Here is a 17819-nt window from a genome sequence, read left to right on the forward strand (position 1 = left end):
TGATCCTCCTGCCTCAGTCTCCAGAGTGCTGTGATTACGGGTGTGCACTACCACACCTGGCGCTAGGGCTCATTATTTTTGAGTATTTATTGCCCAGTATTGTATTTGTGTGGTGGCTTTAGGCCTTCAGAGTAAGACTGTTTACCTCAGTGCTACATGGATTCTGATTGTTGTGTTTTACAATTTTCTGATGTTTCTGAGATCAGTGCTTTTCCTTTAGGTTGGAATTTGATTTAAAGCTTTTAGTTGTTCCCATATACATTGAGCAGTGGATGTTCATTGTAGAAAATGTAAAAATTCATAGATAAGCAAACACAAGACAAAAATTACTGGTGTACCACAGAGTTAACTGTTGTTAGTATTTTGTTTTCTATTCTCCCTCAAAATTATTTATATTTATTTTTTCTATTAGTACATGTTTGCAGTACATGATGTTAACATTCTTTGTGGCAAGTTGGTCCATGCACATAATACATCTTAATTCCTTTTTTCATTCCCTTCCCCTCCCTGATCCCTCCATCTCTCTCTCTCTTTTTTTTTTTTGGTACCAGGGATCGAACTCGGGACCTTGTGCTTGTGAGGCAGGCGGCAGAACCACTGAGCCTCCCTCCATCTCTTGATCTTCCAGTTTGAGAAAGATCTATCTCCCTGCTTCCTATTATCTATCTTTTATTTTGCTCTTTGTTTATAATTTGGGTTTCTCATATAAGAGAAATCATGCAATATTTAAGCTTGTTTGTCTGACTTACTTCCCTTAACATTGTGGTCTCAAGGTGCATCCATTTCATACAGAGGACTTGAGTTTATCCTCCTTTATGACAGAGTAGTACTGTACTCCACTGTGTGTAAATGCCACATTTTCTTTATCCATTCACCTGTTGATGGCCTTGCAAGCTGCTTCTAAGATTTAGCTATTATGAATTGTGCGGCTATAAACATGGGTGTGCATGTATCACTGTAATATGATGTCTTTTAACTCTTTTGGAAAGATACCTAGTAGAGGAATAGCTGAGTCAAATGGAATTTCAAGTTGCAGTTTTTTGAGGACTCTCCATACTAATTTCTGTACTGGTTGTACTAGTTTACATTCTCACCAGCAGTGTAGAAGAGTGCCCTCTCCTAAGCCTCATGAGCATTTGTTATTTGATTTCTTGATGATGGCCATTCTTTCTGGGGTAAGATGGAATCTCAGGGCTGTTTTAATAGGCTTTTCTCTAATGGCCATGATGGCAGACATTTCGTGTATTTATGGCTATTTGTACTTTGGTGAAGTATTGATTCATTTTCACTTGCCTATTTTTTGATTGGGTCTTGTATTTTGGAGATTTTTTTTTTTGAGACGGATTTCTTTATGTTGCCAGATTGGCTTGGACCTAACTCTGGGCTCAAATAATCCTACTGCCTCAGTTTCCCTCATAGATATGTCTGTAGGCACATGCTTCCCTGCCTGGCTATTTTTTGGTATATATTTTTTCAGTCTTTTTTCTATGTGTGTGCATATATATAATATGTAACATAATATATAATATATATGTGTTTAAGGACTTACTATAATTTTTAAAAATTCTTTTGTTGGTACATTTTAGGTATACAATATGTTTACATTTATCATGGGGTGCTTGTACCTGTACATGATGTATCTTAGTTCTTATTTTTTTCCCCATTACCTGTGTGCCCTTCACTCCCTCCACCCTTCCCTATTTACATAGATTTTGTTTCCATTTTTTTTTCTTTTCTCATATTTTTTCCTTTCCCTTTTTCCCTTTCCCCTTCCCCTTCCACCACCCCTACCCCTTTGGACCTTTTCCTATTTCAAATTATCAGTAATTCATTTTAATCATTTTAATCCTTATTTACACTCTCAGTTTCTCACACTAGAGAAACTATTTGGTATTTACACGCGTGTGTCCTATTTATTTCACTTAAGAGTATGGCCTCAATATGCATCCATTTAGCTATAAATGTCTCTAGTTTGTCATTCTTTATGGCTGAGTAGTACTCCATTTTATAAAAAAAAAACCACATCATCTTTATCCAGTTTCCAGTTGATGGGCACTTGGGCTGTTTCTAAGCTTTAGCTATTACAAACTGTGCCGCTATAAACATGCGTGCACATATATCACTGTGGTATGATTCTTTTAATTCTTTGGGGAAGATACCCAGCAGGGGAATAGCTGGGTCAAATGCGACCTCTAGCCCTAGTTCTTTGAGGTATCTCCATACTGATTTCCACAGTGGTTGCACCAGTCTGCCCTCCCACCAACAATGGAGAAGGGTTCCTTTCTCTCCACACCCCCGCCAGCATTTGTTACTGGTTGATTTCTTGATAGCAGCCATTCTTTCTGGGGTGAGGTGGAATCTCAGGGTTGTTTTCATCTGCATCTCTCGAATGACCAGTGATGTTGAACATTTTTTCATATGTTTATTTGCTGCTTTTACTTCTTTGTCTGAGAAATGTCTGTTTATTTCAGATGCCCATTTTTGAATTGGGTCTTTGAATTTGGGGGGTCTGATTTTTTTCAATTCCCTATATATTCTAGATAGTAGACCTTTGTCTAAGGTACAGCTGCTAAAAACTTTTTCCCACATTGTAGGTTGTCTCTTAGTTCTCTTGGTGGTTTCTCTTGCAGTGCAGAAGCTTTTCAATAAGATGAAATCCCAGTTGTTGATTCTTTGTGCTAGTTCTCATGATACTGAGGTTTTGTTCATAAAGTCTTTTCCTATGCCAATATCTTCAAGAGTTCTACCTAACTTATCTTCCAGCAAGTTTAGTGTTTCTGTCTCAATATTTAGATCTTTAATCCACTTTGATCTTAGTTTGGACTTACTATAATTCTTTATCTGTTGTTTTCCAGATGGAATCATATTCTTGTCCTCCCCCCCCCCCAGTACTGGAGTTCAAACTCAGGACCTTGCACTTCGAGGCAGGTGTGGCACCACTGAGCTAAATCCCCAGCCTGAATCATATTCTTGTAATCTGCTGGTTACATAGCATCATTTTATTGTGTGCACTTCTTTTTGGGTACCGGCGATCGGACTCTGGACCTTGCACTTGCAAGGCAGGCGGTGAAACCACTGAGCTAAATCCCCGGCCCCAACATAGCATCTTTTTTAAAAAAACACATATCAAAAATTTTTTACAACCTATTCAGAAGAATTCAAACAGCAGATACATATATGTAGGCAGTCAGGAATCTTGAAATAAATTTGCTATCAGACAAAACTGGTCTTTGGGTTGGAGAAGAGGTATCAATTGCATCTCTTGTGGACAAAAATTATTCGCATTTATTTACCAGTTTTCTACAGTTTATAGAATTGTAAAATAGCATTGTTCTATCGAAAAGGCGCCTAGTACTCTTTTTTTTTTTTTTGAGACAGTGTCTCACTTGAACTCACTGTGTAGCCCAGGCTGGACTTGAACTCATGGCAATCTTCCTGTCTCAGCCTCCTGAGTACTGGGATTACAGGCATGCACCACTATGCCCAGTCCTAGTACTCTCCTTTAAAGAATAATGAATAGTTTCATGCTCTTTCAAAAATGGGCAAATGAAATGAATAGACACTTCATAGAAGAATAGTATGTTTGTAACGTGTATCATTACATATCTAACTCTCCATATTATGAATATTTCGATAGTTTCAGTTTTTTAATCGTGTGGCAAAATTTGAGAAAGTAAAAGTGAAGAGTGGGAGAGAAACTGGCTCTGCAGAACAACCTTGGGCCAAGTAAATGGAAAAAGAGGGTGAGAGCAAAGATAAAAGTCTATGCTGCGTCTAGGAGACACAGTGTGGGCTACTGTAGAAAGTCAGGATTGCCTATTTTCAGTTTTTTTAAACTTTACAAACAATGTGCCTTTCACAGTCTTAAGAGATGTTGTCTCCTAATTTTTCTTTTGAATCCATTTCTGTGCTCTGAGCAAACTGTACCATTTACATCTCGGTCCTGTTGTTCAAGTTAATTCTCTTATTTCCCATTCTCATCTTTGAGGTCACAGCTTAGGTAACCTCCATGCGTCATCACCCACTCCCCAGGACAGATTTTAGACGGCCTTCAGATGCCACCTCTTAGTCTTTTTCCTCAACTTTTTTGTAGTACTTCTCAGACTTCTCTTGTGTGTTACTTGTCCAACTCTTTTACTAGACTGAGCATATTGTAGGAAGCCCTGCATTTTCTCTCCCCCCAGCGTTAAAATATTGCCAGACATGTGATACATTTCTTCATGTCTTTAATGCAGGGTTTTTTCCATCCTCACTTTGGGGATCAAACTCTACCTTCTCTGTTCTTGTATAGTACCTACATCTATAGTCCATGCTTAGCATGCACTATTTGGTATTATAGTTCATTCCCAAGTGTGTCTTCGTAGGTAGTCAGTTCTTAAGACAAGGCTGCATTCCATTCATCTTTGAAACCCCTAGAAAACCAAGGTTGGTGCCTTGAATGCAGCCATAGATATTTCCATTGAATTGATTCATATACCTCAGAGGGCCTGAGTTATTCATTATGCTTCTTTTCCCACTCAGCTGCTTCATAAAGTTTGTTTCCTTGCTTTTCATTTTAGGTGGGGTTTTTTTGTGGTTTTTTTGTACCAGGATTGAACTCAGGACCTTGTGCTTACAAGGCAGGCAGTGGCACCACTGAGCTAAATCCCCAGCCCCATTTTAGGTGTTTTAAAAAATTTTTTATTAAGTAAACACATAACAAAATTTATCACTTTAACTATTGTAAGTACTACGTAGTTCAGTAGTGTCAAGTACAAATATTCAGTGAAACAGACCTCTAGAACTTTTCATTGTGTGTCTGAAGTTTGTACCCATTAGATAGCTTCCCTTCCCATTATCCCCAGGTTGCTGGTAGTCACCAACTTTCTCTCTATGAATTTTACTACTTTAGTTACATCATGTAAGTGGAATCATACCACATTTATCTTTTTGTGTCTGGCTTATTTCACTTAGTGTAATGTTCTTAAGGTTCACCTATGATGTGGTATGAGATGGGATTTCTCGTTTTTAAGGTTTATATATATTTGTTTTGTTTTTTTGGTTTTTGTTTACCCATTCATCTGGAAAAGGACATTTGAATTACTTTCATCTCTTGGTGATTGGGAATAATGCTTCACTGAACATGAAGGTGCAAATAACTGTTAAATTTCCTTCTTTCAGTTCTTCTGGGTATCCACTCAGTGGTAGGGTCACTGTATCATATGATAGTTCTGATTTTTTGAGGAAACTTCATAACTTTCCTAAAGAGACTAAACCATTTAGAGTCTCACCAACATTGCTCGAAGGTTTCAGTCTCTCCACATGCACAGCCAATATTTATTGTTTTGTGGGATTTATTAGCCATTCTAATAGGCATGAGGTGACATCTCATTGTGGTTTTGACTTGCATTTCTCTAAAGATTAGATGTTGAGCATCTTTCTTTATGCTTATTGCCCATCTTAGGAAAAATATCCGTTCAAGTCCTTCACTCTACCATTTTTAGTTGGGTTATTTAATTTTTTGTTCTTGTTGAATTGTTCTTGTTGGGTTGGTCTTGTGTAAAGTTCTTTGTACATTTGGATATTAGCTTGTTAACTAGATACAGGATTTATACATATTTTCTCTTATCTGTAAGTTGCCTATTCTCTGTTCTGATTTTGTCCTTTGATGAAATATTCTTAAGTGCCTTGTAGTCCCATTTGGGTTTTTTTACTTTTGCTTTCTTTTGGTATCATATCCAGGAAATCATTGCCCAGTATAATTTTGTGAAGACTTTCCCCCTGTGTTTTCTTCCAGGAGTTTAAGGTCTTAAATGGGAAAGTCTTTAGTACCATTTTGAGTTAGTTTTTGTGCATGATATAAGATAAAGGTCAATATTTGTTCTTTTGCTTGTGGTTGTTCAGTTTCCCCATGACCATTCATTTGTCTTGGCATCCTTTCATTTAAGCTGTATTTTTTTTCTTCTTCAGTACAAGGGATTGAACCCAGGGCTTTTGGGCTGAGCTACATCCCCAGTCCGTCCGTCCTTCCTTCCTTCCTTTCTTTTTTAAATTTTTAATTTTGAGACAGAGACTTGCTAAGTTGCCCAGGTTGGGCTGGATCTTGTGATCCTCCTGCCTCAGCCTCTCAGAGAATTGGAATTATCAGTGTGTGCCACCACATCTGGCTTAGATGGGTTTGTATAGTATAAATCTTATTGCTTCATTTTTGTCTCCTCAATATTTGTGTTTTAGGATTCAGCTTTCTCAGGTCTTTTTTCACATGCCTGCTTTTATCTTTTATACTTGCATTTTAATTTTATTACATATCTGCTCTACACATTGCAAAACTGTGTTACTGTTGTTTCTTCACTTCTTTGTGCTTGTGGATTAATGGCTCATTGTTTCTTTACTGACATTCAGTGGGAGAGCCTGGGCACACATTTTTCTATCTCTGCCTGGGAGTTGCTGAGCTGCCCTTTATCTTCGCTCTGCCTCTCATGCTGGTCCTCTTTTACGCACTTCTCACTTTTGTCTTCAGCTTGTTCCAGCCGTCATTTTTTTTTTTTTCTTTTTTTTTCCCCTGGTACCGGGAATCCAACTCGTGACCTTGCGCTTGCGAGGCAGGCACTGGAACCACTGAGCTAAATCCCTGGCCCTCACCCGTCATTTTTATTACTTTTTTTTTAAATTACTGGGTCTTTACCTCTTGTTTTGTTTTATTATTATATATTTTTTGTTTTTTGAGGCAGACTCTCACTGTGTAGTTCAGGCTGGCCTCGAAATCACTGTGTAATCTGGGCTGACCTTGAACTCAGTCCAGTCACTGCCTCAGCCTCCCAGTGCTGGGATTACAGTCGTGTGCCTCCTTGTCCAACTTCATTGTTTCCTTTTACTCTGTACTCCCATGGCACCTCATGTTCTCTGTATTTCTGGAACGCTTAGACCCAGCACAGTAGCTCTTCTTGCCCTTGGCTTGTCCATTTGCCTCCCCTCCTGTGCTTCTCAGGTAAGAACAACACCTATCACTGGTAATTTCAAGCTGTGTTTGATTCGCTGTTCTGGGAACTATTGTAAACAGCAGTATAACCATACACTAACCTGGGAAATTAAATCCGTTGATTTGGTGCCTGTTTGGACTTTGCTTCTTGCTCATCTTGCCGTCCTTTATCCTGTGTCATGTCTCTCACTCCTCACTGTTTTATTCACTACTCCTCTATTGACACATCATCTTCCTTGCAGGGTTTTGCCACTATGGAAATGAGTATTTACTTTTTAAGTAAAATGAACATTACAAATAGTACAACCACCATTGTATTGGGAGTTAGAAGGGCTGAGTGTATTGTCTTAAAAGGTACATATTCGGAGTCTTTCTGAATCAATGCAGTCTTGTCTTTTATTTATAAAATAAGGATAATAAATTTCTTCCTACTTTATGAGGCTTGGAGAAGCAAAGGAGGGAGATTGAGTGCAAGTGGGAAACTGAAATGATATGTAATTTGTGTACCCCACCTATCTTACTTACTCTTGGAAGTTGGCTAGCTTGATTGGATTTTTTCTCAGTTCTCTGGCCATGATGAAGGAGTTTCTTTCAGTGGTTTTAGCGTGTGTGTCCAGCATGCTGTTTTGTGAATTGGACTGCCAGGACACAGCCACCGTGGAGTCAAAGCCAGGAGGTAAAGGGTTTAAAAAAAGAAAAAAAAGGCTGGGGATGCGGCTCTGTGGTAGAGCATTTACCTGGCATGTATGAGGCCCTATGTTGGATCTCCAGCACCAGACAGGAAAGAAAAAGAAAAAAATGAAGCAGGAAACGTACTATATTGTAAGTATCTGGTGGACTTTCCTTTGCACTTTGCCTCTTTACTCGTCTCGGTTCTCTGGTATTTGGTTATATTTAAATCAGACATTGTAGTTGCAGTCAGTAGGAGAGATAAGCTATTGTGGCCTTACTCCCATCTCAACTCATACTAGAAGTACGGTTTTGTGTCCTTTTTTTAAAAACCATGAAGTTTTGATAAAAAAAAATCAACTCCAAAAAAATTGCAGGAAATTAAGCTTTGTATGAATGCTTTCAGAGGACATTGCCTGTGCCTTCCCCAGTAGAACATAGTACCGATAAGCCTTGTTTTGTCCTTTTTTTCTTTAATAATTTCTCTTCTTTGAAGTGAGCTGGGCCTTAGTGGATAGTGAGGCGTGGTGGTAGAGGGCTGTGGCATTCCTGCAGCTGCGCCTCCATCCCTGTCTACTAATTTGAAATAGTCTGAGTTGCATAATAAAATATGCTTTTTTAGAGTATAATTTGTTAATTTCAGGGCAGGTGAAGTGTCAAATAACAGATACTCGTTAATGTCATGAATTTGTGGAAGCAGAGAATTAGTTGTTATTTAATATATGTTTCCCCATAAAACTCCCTCTCATTCTGGGGGAATCATTGAGATGTTATTATCAATTAGTGTGTTAAACTTCCTGGGGAGATTGGAGAGGTGAGCTTTTCTGTAGAGCAAACATACTACATTGTGGCATGGTAAATGACTTCTTTCTGTTTGCTTTTTTTTAAATTTGTTTTTTGTCTCACTATGCAATTCAGGCTGGCCTTGAACTCACTATGTAGCAGAGGCTGGCCTAGAACTCTTGGTGATCCTCCTACCTCAGCCTCCCAAGTGCTGGGATTACAGGCATGTGCCACCACACCCGATGACTTTTTGTTACTGTAATATCCTTTATAACCTACCAGGTAGAAGGAAGAGTTATGTGCATGTAATTTGTTCCATCCTGAATGGGGTTGGGGGTGTGTGCCTGTTGACTTTCTTTCTTTTTAATTAATTAAGTTTATTGGTACATTTTAGGTGTATATAATGATCGCATTCATCATAGGGAATTTGTACCTGTACATGATATGTCTTGATTCTTACTTTTTCCCATTCCCTTCCCTCCCTTCAACCCCCCTTCTCCTCCTTATTTACAAAAGCTTTGTTTCCATTTTTTTCTTTTCTCGTTTTTTCCTTTCCCTTTCTTCTTCCCCCATTTCCCCTAACCATTTGAACATTTTCTTCCTGTTTCAAAATATTTATTATACATTTTGGTCCTCATTTGCACTTTCAGTTTCCCACACCAGAGAAACAATGCAGTATTTATATGTGTATCCGATTTATTTCACTTAAAAGGATGGTCTGTAGGCCGGGGGATTTAGCTCAGTGGTTTCTCCAGCTGCCTCGCAAGCGCAGGGTCCCAAGTTCGATCCTCAGTACCAAAAAAAAGTATGGTCTCCATGTGCATCCATTTAACTATAAATGTCTCAAGTTTACCTTTGTTTATGGCTGAGTAGTGCTCCATTATATAAAAAAAACCACATCTTATTTATCCATTCATCAGTCGATGGGCATTTGGTTTGTTTCCAGGATTTAGCTATTCCAAACTGTGTCGCTAAAAACATAGCTGTGCATCTTTTGCTGTGGTTAAGATGCTTTTAATTCTTTTGGGAAGATAGCAAGAAGGGGACTAGCTGGGTCAAATGGAACCTCTAGTCTTAGTTTTTTTGTTCTTTTTTTGGTACCAGGGATTGAACTCGGGTCCTTGCGCTTGCGAGGCAGGCAGCCGAACCACTGAGCTAAATCCCTGGCCCTAGTCTTAGTTTTTTGAGGAATCTCCACACTGATTTCCACAGTGGTTGCACCAGTCTACACTCCCATCAGCAGTGGATAAGGGTTTCTTTTTCCCCACAGCCCTGCCTACATTTATTACTGGTTGATTTCTTGATAATACTCATTCTTTCTGGAGTGAGATAGGATTTCAGCATTGTTTTAATTTGTATCTCTTAAATGACCAGTGATGTTGAACATTTTTTCATATATTTATTTACTGTTTCTACTTCTTCATCTGAGAAATGTATATTCATTTCAGATGCCTATTTTTGCATTGGGTCTTTAAATTTGGGGGATCTGATTATTTTTAGTTTTTTAATATACTTTAGATGGTAGTCTTTTGAGGAACAGCTAGCAAAAAATTTTCCCACACTGTGGGTTGTCTTTTCACTCTGTTGGTGGTTTCTCTTGCTGTGCAAAAGCTTTTTAATAAGATGAGATCCCAGTTGTTGATTCTTTGTGATAGTTCCTGTGTGATTGGGGTTTTGTTCATAAAGTCTTTGCTTACACCAATGTCTTTGAGAGTCCTACATATTCTGTCTTCCAGCAGATTTAGTGTTTGTTTTAATATTTAGGTCTTTGATTTATTTAGATTGTAGTTTACTGCATGGTGAAAGATACGGGTCTAGTTTCAGTCTTTGGCATGTGGAAAGCCAGTTTTTCCAGCACTGTTTATTAAAGAGGCTATCTTTCTTCCATTGAGGGTGTTTGGCTCCTTTGTCAAAGACAAGGTGGCTGAATATGTCTGGAGTTCTTTCTGCACCTTCTGATGTGTTCCATTGATCCCTGGTCTGGGTTTTTTGTTTTGTTTTTGTTGTGGGGGTTTTTTTTGCCAGTATCATGCCATTTTTATTACAGTAGCTTTGTAATGTAATTTCAAGTCAGGAATTGTGATGCCCCCTGCCAAGCCTTTGTTGCCTAGAATTGCCTTTGCTATTCTAGGTCTCTTCTGCTTCCAAATGAATTTTAGGATTGTTTTATCTAATTCTGTGAGAAAAGCGTTGAAATTTTAATCGGGATTGCATTAAATATGTTTAACAATTTTGGAAGTATAGCCATTTTCACTATATTGGTTCTTCCTGCCCAATAACAAGAAATATCTTTCCATTTTCTGATATCCTCTTCAATCTCTTTTTTTCTGGAGTGGTGTAATTTTCAGTGTAGAGATCTTTTACTTCCTTTGTTAGATTGATTCCTAGGAATTTAATTTTTTTGGGTGCTATTGTGAAAGGTTTGACATGCCATCTTGTTGCAGTTATATCCATCAAGTTGGTGGTTTGGCTGTAAGCAAAGCCTGATACTTTTAACTCCTCCTAGATGGCAGTTAGAGATTACCTAGTCTTGCTGTTGGCTGTCAGGTTTGAATTTATGAATTCAACCCACCAACCCCTTCTTTTTTGACTTCTCAGTGTTACCTTTTGCCAAATTGTGGTTGGACATTCAGATATATTTTATAGTACTATAGACTCTTAATTAAAACCATTACTTTAAGAGTTATTACATCAATATCACATAAATACCAATTTCTCTAAAGATTTTACTTTTGCACTTGTTTTTATTACTATTTTGAGTCCTGTAAATATCAGATGAGTCATCCTTTAAAACATTTTTAATATATTTTTATCTTTATTGTGAAACAAATAAGTTTAAAAATCCTCTAACTTCCAAGGAAGAGTAACAGCTATCCCATGTTGATATCTCCTGCTAGTCTTTTTCAGTTTAGTGTAGAAACTTGTCACTTCTGTAAATGGAGTTAATTCTTTTTTTTGGTACCGGGGATCGAACTCGGGACCTTGTGCTTGCAAGGCAGGCGCCAGAACCACTGAGCTAAATCCCCAGCCCGAGTTAATTCTTTTATTTGTTTGAGTTTTGCTTTGTCATGATTTCTTTATCACTTCCAAAAATGAACTATAGAAAATTTTCCAAATCCTGATTTAAGCTGAGAAAGTTCTATGATTTTCCTGTAGATAATACTTAGTCTTTATCTTACAAACAGATCTAAGGAATTTGTCATTTAAATTCTGTAGTTTGTAGTATGTGTATTCTGTATATGTGTGTATGTACATACATGTGTATAATTATTTGAATACTGAATACCCAGAATGTTCTGGATATATTAATTGAATTAGAGAATTGCTGAGCCTCTGCTAAATGCAGACATTGTTGACATTCTAAAGATAGGCAGATAATATGTGGATATATCATGCATAAACAAATAATTTTTGCAGTACCTTAGGTTACTTGAAGCCTTCCTTTGAAAGAGTCGCTTTTTGTGAAACAAGGTTCTTAAAAGTTTTGACTTCATTTTCTCAACAAAACTCTTAGTGGCTGCTTAACTATTTTGTAGATACTAGATTTAGCAAATTTAGCAAATTGTGACCTAGTTTGTGTCTGCAAAGAGCTCATAGTCTAATGAGGAACTGATTTACAATGAAAAGGAAATTAAAATATGGTTGCATACGGAAGTAAGTGATAATAGAGGTATGAAAAGCAAATGCCATGGTAACAGGGGAGGGACTGAGGAAGGATGGAGTTGCCAGGAAAGATCTCACAGAGAATGTGTTGTTGGCAGCCTCTTGAACGACTGTGGCTATAAGGTAGGTAGGAGTCAAATTCTCCTTGACCTTTGGAATCTAGGCCTTTTAATTTATGTAGCTTTTTTTTTTTGGTACCGGGGATTGAACTCCTGTCCTTAGCTTGCGAGGCAGGCGGTAGAACCACTGAGCTAAATCCCCAGCCCTAATTTATGTAGCTTTAACATACATCCAGAACTGGAAATTTATTTTTTTATTTTTTATTTATTCATTTATTTATTTTTTGGTACCAGGGATCAAACTTGGGTCCTTGCGCTTGCGCAACAGGCGGGAAAACCACTGAGCTAAATCCCTGGCCCTGGAAATTTATTTATTATATTATAAATGCATTTTACATTTGTATTTCCAGTTCATTTTTAACTGTTCCCTTAGAAAAAGACATTTATGGATGTAGCTGTGAGAACTTATTTAGCATTAAATACAACATGGCTCCAGTTAAACTCCTTTACATAGGTTGCTCTTTCCTTTCTAGCACATAGTATTTCTTTTTTTTTTTGGGTACTGGGGATCGAACTCGGGACCTTGTGCTTGTGAGGCAGGCAGCGGAACCACTGAGCTAAATCCCTGGCCCACATAGTATTTCTTATTTGTCTTTATTTGATCTGTAAAAATAAAGCAAAACTGTAAAAAAAAAAAAAAATCATGAACTTGGATCTGTTTTATCCTCTTGTGTCTTACTTTTCTCTTCAAAGCTAAGATGTCCATCACATGCTGATATAAAAATATAACCCAAAGACCAAGACCATAGTTACCTGAACTTTTTTCATTTCTAGATTGTGAAGTTAAGATGTATTTCCTAGAAAAATATTTTGCAATAAGTGGAACTGAAAGCATTTACAAAGGAGAGAGTTGAGAGTTGCTAAATTTGTGGCTTGCTGGACTGATGATGTGCTGGGGATGCTTTTGTAACAATTGGATTCAGCAAACAATTAATTGAATGCTGGCCAAAGGACTTCTACTAGACCCTCTGATAGATTAAAAAAAAAAAAAAGAACAAATCAAAGCTCTGTTTTGAAGGAACTTCCAGTTTACTACACAGCTTCTAAATCTTCTCCCTTCCATTCCCTGTCTTTGATATTTCCCAAATAATGAAAGTTAAAGCTCTATAATTTTCAAATTTGTAAACTGAAAAGTCTCTAAAAATAGTTTACTTAAAATACTGGCTTCATGTTCTCTTTTGTGCTGATGGAATTTAGAATAACAGCAAATATTTTGGCAACGCAGTGCCTCCTTCAGAAATCGGCATTTGCGTAAGTGGCTGCCATTCAGGGAGGGTCATGCTGTGATTAGTTGTGGACAGTATTAAATCAGATCTGAGCAGCTCTAGGAGACAGTTGAGAGTTTGGGAATATGTCCAGTGTCAGCATTTTGGTAGCACTGTGCAGTTAAAACAAAGGAGACTCTTGGCACTCAACATTGATTAGGCACGTACCTAATTCCACATTTGAACCTCATAAAGCTGCATAGGATATTGTCTCCTTTATTGAGGCTGAGCTAAATGGTTAATATGCTTTTAGGCTTCCTCCAAATCTATTGCAGACTATTAGCACATAATCCAGAAGAAGCAATTCCCATAAACTCTCCAAATATAGCCACTTACCCAGAAGCCAGAGTTCGGGCTTTACCCATGCAACATTTCCCTTAAACAGATAACTGCTTGAATGCCTACTGTGCCCAGTGCTGTGCTGGGTGAGAGACAAGTACAATTTAGTATGTCTCTGGGCCTGGTGATGACTACTTCTTCTTCTTCTTCTTCTCTCTCTTCTTCTCCCCCCTTCTTCCTCCTCCTCTTCTTCTTCTTCTATTATTATTATTATTATTATTTTATTTTATTTTATTTATTTTTTTTTTGGTACCGGGGATTGAACTCGGGACCTTGTGCTTGCAAGCCAGGTGGCAGAACCACTGAGCTAAATCCCCGGCCCCAAGGGCCTGGTGACTTATGCCTGTAATAATCTCCACAGGCAGAGGCAAGTGGATCTTGAATTTGAGGCCAGCCTAAGCTACATTGCAAGAATCTGCCAAATAAACTAACAAACAAACAAATGCATTCATTCATTCATTGAATATTGTCTTATCACTTACAGATCACTACAGTAGTGGAGCATTCTGCTCTTATTCCACCTGCCATGCCATTCTCAGTCCTGTTTCCTGGCCTAGTCTGTAGTCACATTGTATAATGCTGTGTCATTTTTTAGTCTGAGGAAGGGAAAATATGCATTCTGCAGAGAAAGGAAATGTATAAAAATTGAACTAACCATTTTAAAATACTGTGTCCTGTCTGGGTTCTGCCTATTTGAGCTATGATAATTGTAAGACTCTTGGTCTGTAGCCGTCAAATCTCTGTTGACGCAGTCTCAGTGTGACCATTACAACATAACCTGTTAATTCTTAATGTACAATATATAACAGAAACAGTGAAGAAGATATGCCTTGAGTCCTGGACAGTGTCTGCAATTATTAGTGCAGAAGCCCATTTTAAATTTAATGTTATTTTTGTCGAGCTACATCCCAAGCCCTTTTTTATTTTCTTATTTTAAAATTTTGAGACAGGCTATCAATAAGTTGCCCATATATGATCCTCCTGCCTCAGCCTCCCTGAATGTCAGGAGTATAGGCATGTACCATGATGCCTGGATGTACCCATTTAAGCACTGATCACTAGTGGTGCAGTTTCAGAGCAGTTCTGTTTTTCTCCCATCCAAGTACTAGCCAGTACAACCCTGCTTAGCTTCTGAGATCAGATGAGATCTGGCACATTCAAGGTGGTATGGCCGTAGACCAGAGTTTCATTTTTCTAATGAAGCCCTAACATTGTCATAGTTCAACTAGGCAGAATCCAGATAGGAGACAGTCTTTAAAAACGGTTAGTTCATTTTTATTGACATTTACTCTCTCTGCACAATGTATATTTTTCTCTTCCTCTAAAAATGGCACAGCATAGGGTGGAGGTACTTTGCATGAAATCATTGAATTCATTTATTCAAATAATTTGTCTTCCCAAATATCTTTAAAGTAACAAAGAGGTAAATATTTATGAATTATATTTAAGTATTTGGAGAACATTTTTATTACGAGTCAAATTGCATTATGATTTCCCTTGGCTGTATTTGATGACATTAAGAATTGTTGGAAATACTTTCCAAAATCTTGTAATCTGATAGTAGATGCAACACTCAGAATTAATTGCAGCAGTGATTATGAATTTAATGTTGGCAGTTTCATTTTATAAACATTTGAAGCACAGCACTCTGTTCATCAGAATACTTAAACGTCCATCTAAGAGAAAGATAGCTAATAAAACATTTTTTAAAATCTTGAGCTGGGCATGGTGGTGCACACCTGTAATCCAACACTTGTGAGGTTGAGGCAGGAGCATCGCTGCAAGTTTGAGACCAGCCTGGGCAGCACAGAGAGATCCTGTCTCAACCCCACCCCCCATCTTGAATTATTTTTCTAGGATTAAATTAGATTAATCTGAACATAGATTGTTTTTAGTTAAACCTAAAAGTAGGAGCAGAGTATAAAAGCAAGCAAAAAATAGCACCTCTCTTCACTCAGGTTCTGGATAAATTGAAAAAACAAACCTGGAATATATATTTTTGTGTTATTGAAGGATGAATCTTGGGAATGCTGAGCTACATCCCCAGTCCTTTTTTTTTTATTTTGAGACAGGGTCTTGCTAAATTGCCTACAGTAGCCTCAAACTTGTGATCCTACTGCCTAGTAGCTAGGGTCACAAGTGTGCACAATACCAGCATAATAGCACTTTTATGATTGATAAAGGTGAAGGCAAAGGAAGCAGTTTAGTGTTAAAGTCAAATTGGTTTGCTAACTGAATACCATAATAGGCAGGTGAACCCCTGGTCGCAGTGGTGCTGTATTGAAGAAGGTGATGGCAAACCTTTTAGAGCTTTTAATGTTACAAACAGCCCGCTCCAGCACACATACCATAGGTTCGCTACCACTAATATAATCCCTCCATCCAACCCCAGTCCCACAGGCAGATTATGCATATAAGACACAACTGCACTATTTATTTTCCCCACATTTGCCTCAGATAATTGCTTTCCTCTCCGAGATAGTCATACAAGTGACAAAGGATGCAGAGACATTACAATGGTAGAACTGGATTTAGGGAAGAAGACTTCAGAATGAATGTTCCTCTCTAACGTGTGCTTCCTTTTTCCATGCATGGTTATGAAGAATGGCTTGGTGCCAGGATAGGAAATGGTAGCATAAGTAAGCCAAGGAGTAAACCTTGTTTTGGGGAAGAGATCTTATAACAACTGGCTTCTTGGAAATTATAGCAAACATTTGTTTATGGGAGTGGTGGAACTTCTGTGTCCCTAAGCAGTTCTCTCTGCTTGTCTGAAACATTTCTGATTTAGCATTCCTTCCTGAGCGCTGAGGCCACGTCCACAACTTTGTTTACTATTGTCCTTTAACATTTTAAAATATACTTATCTCTTATTTTTTTTTCAGAGGCTTCTCTTTTCCTTTCCCTCATACTCCAGATGTTTTGCATGATAACCAACTTTTTTATTTAATGCTCTCTCCTTGGCTGTCAGCCTCTTACACAGTTGTAGTGTTAGATGTGCCCACATCTGTCTCCTACTCAAACCTCTATTCTGACTTCCATTTTTATATACAACATTTGGTGTACAGTTCCACCTGTGCCATCTGAAACTAAGCTCATCTTCCACTCATCTCTCAGCAGCAGCAACACAGAAGCCCCTGCCCTTTTTGTTTGTGTGTGCTCACAATCATTATGAGTGGCACTCACAGCCTGTCACTAGGTTAGGCTGTAAGTGTAGCTGTCACCTTAGGCTTTTCCTTCTTCCTTATTTCTTGACTCCTAGATCAAGAGTCAACAAACCATGACTCCTATATCAATTCTGGCCTGTAACTACAGTGAGCCAAGATGACCATCACACTTTAAAATTTGTTTTATTTTTTTACTTTTTATTAATTTTTTTTAAACAGGATCTTGCTGTATAGTTCAGGCTGGCCTTGAACTTGCTATGTAGCCCAGACTGGCCTCAACCTCTCAATCCTCCTGCCTCAGCCTGATGAGTACTGAGATTACAGGTGTGTGCCACCATATCTGGCTTTATTACATTTTTAAATTTTTTGTTAAGACAAATAAATATATCTTTTTGTGACAGGTACCATATGTGGTCTTCAAACATAAGTATTTACTATTTGATTCATTTTTTGGTACTGGGGATCGAACTCAGGACCTTGTGCTTGTGAGGCAGGTGCAGCGCTAGTGAGCTAAATCCCTGTCCCTGTTTGACTCTTTACAGACAAAATTTGGCTATGCCTGTCCTTGGTCACTCCTAACAGTTTTGCCTCTAAAACATCACTTTTTTTTTTTTGGTACCGGGGATCAAAATTGGGTCCTTGGCTTGCGAGGCAGGCGGTGGAACCACTGAGCTAAATCCCTGGCCCCTTAAAACATCACTTTTGTCTCCTTTTCTACCCTGCTGCCCTGAGATGTTGCCTGCCTCCTTTTCCTTTACACTACTGCATAGTCTCCTAACTTGTCTCTTCCTCCACACTTTTGTCAGGTTGTTTTCTAAAACACAAATCTAATCATTTTGTTTCTTGTTAAGAAGAAAAA

At 38.1% G+C, this 17819-nt stretch overlaps 1 protein-coding gene across 4 annotated transcripts in view; it reads left to right on the plus strand.

Moving 5' to 3' along the window:
• The window catches only part of Dip2b (DIP2 acetate--CoA ligase B (putative)), a 238524-nt gene that overhangs the window by 48867 nt on the left and 171838 nt on the right, over positions 1–17819 (plus strand). Inside the window, exon 1 of one of the 4 annotated variants that reach the window (XM_087200085.1) lies at positions 7012–7780. The exons of the other annotated variants lie outside the window; for them this stretch is intronic. Within the exon in view, the coding sequence (XP_087056211.1) occupies positions 7705–7780 (76 nt within the window). The 5' untranslated portion in view covers positions 7012–7704. Of the gene's footprint in view, positions 1–7011; positions 7781–17819 lie in introns of those variants that run through there. 4 annotated transcript variants of the gene reach the window in all.

This window comes from Heterocephalus glaber, unplaced genomic scaffold (genome assembly GCF_053883595.1).
Source record: "Heterocephalus glaber isolate CG9 unplaced genomic scaffold, H.glaber_assembly_v1.0 deba00001733, whole genome shotgun sequence".
NCBI classification, from domain to species: domain Eukaryota; kingdom Metazoa; phylum Chordata; class Mammalia; order Rodentia; family Bathyergidae; genus Heterocephalus; species Heterocephalus glaber.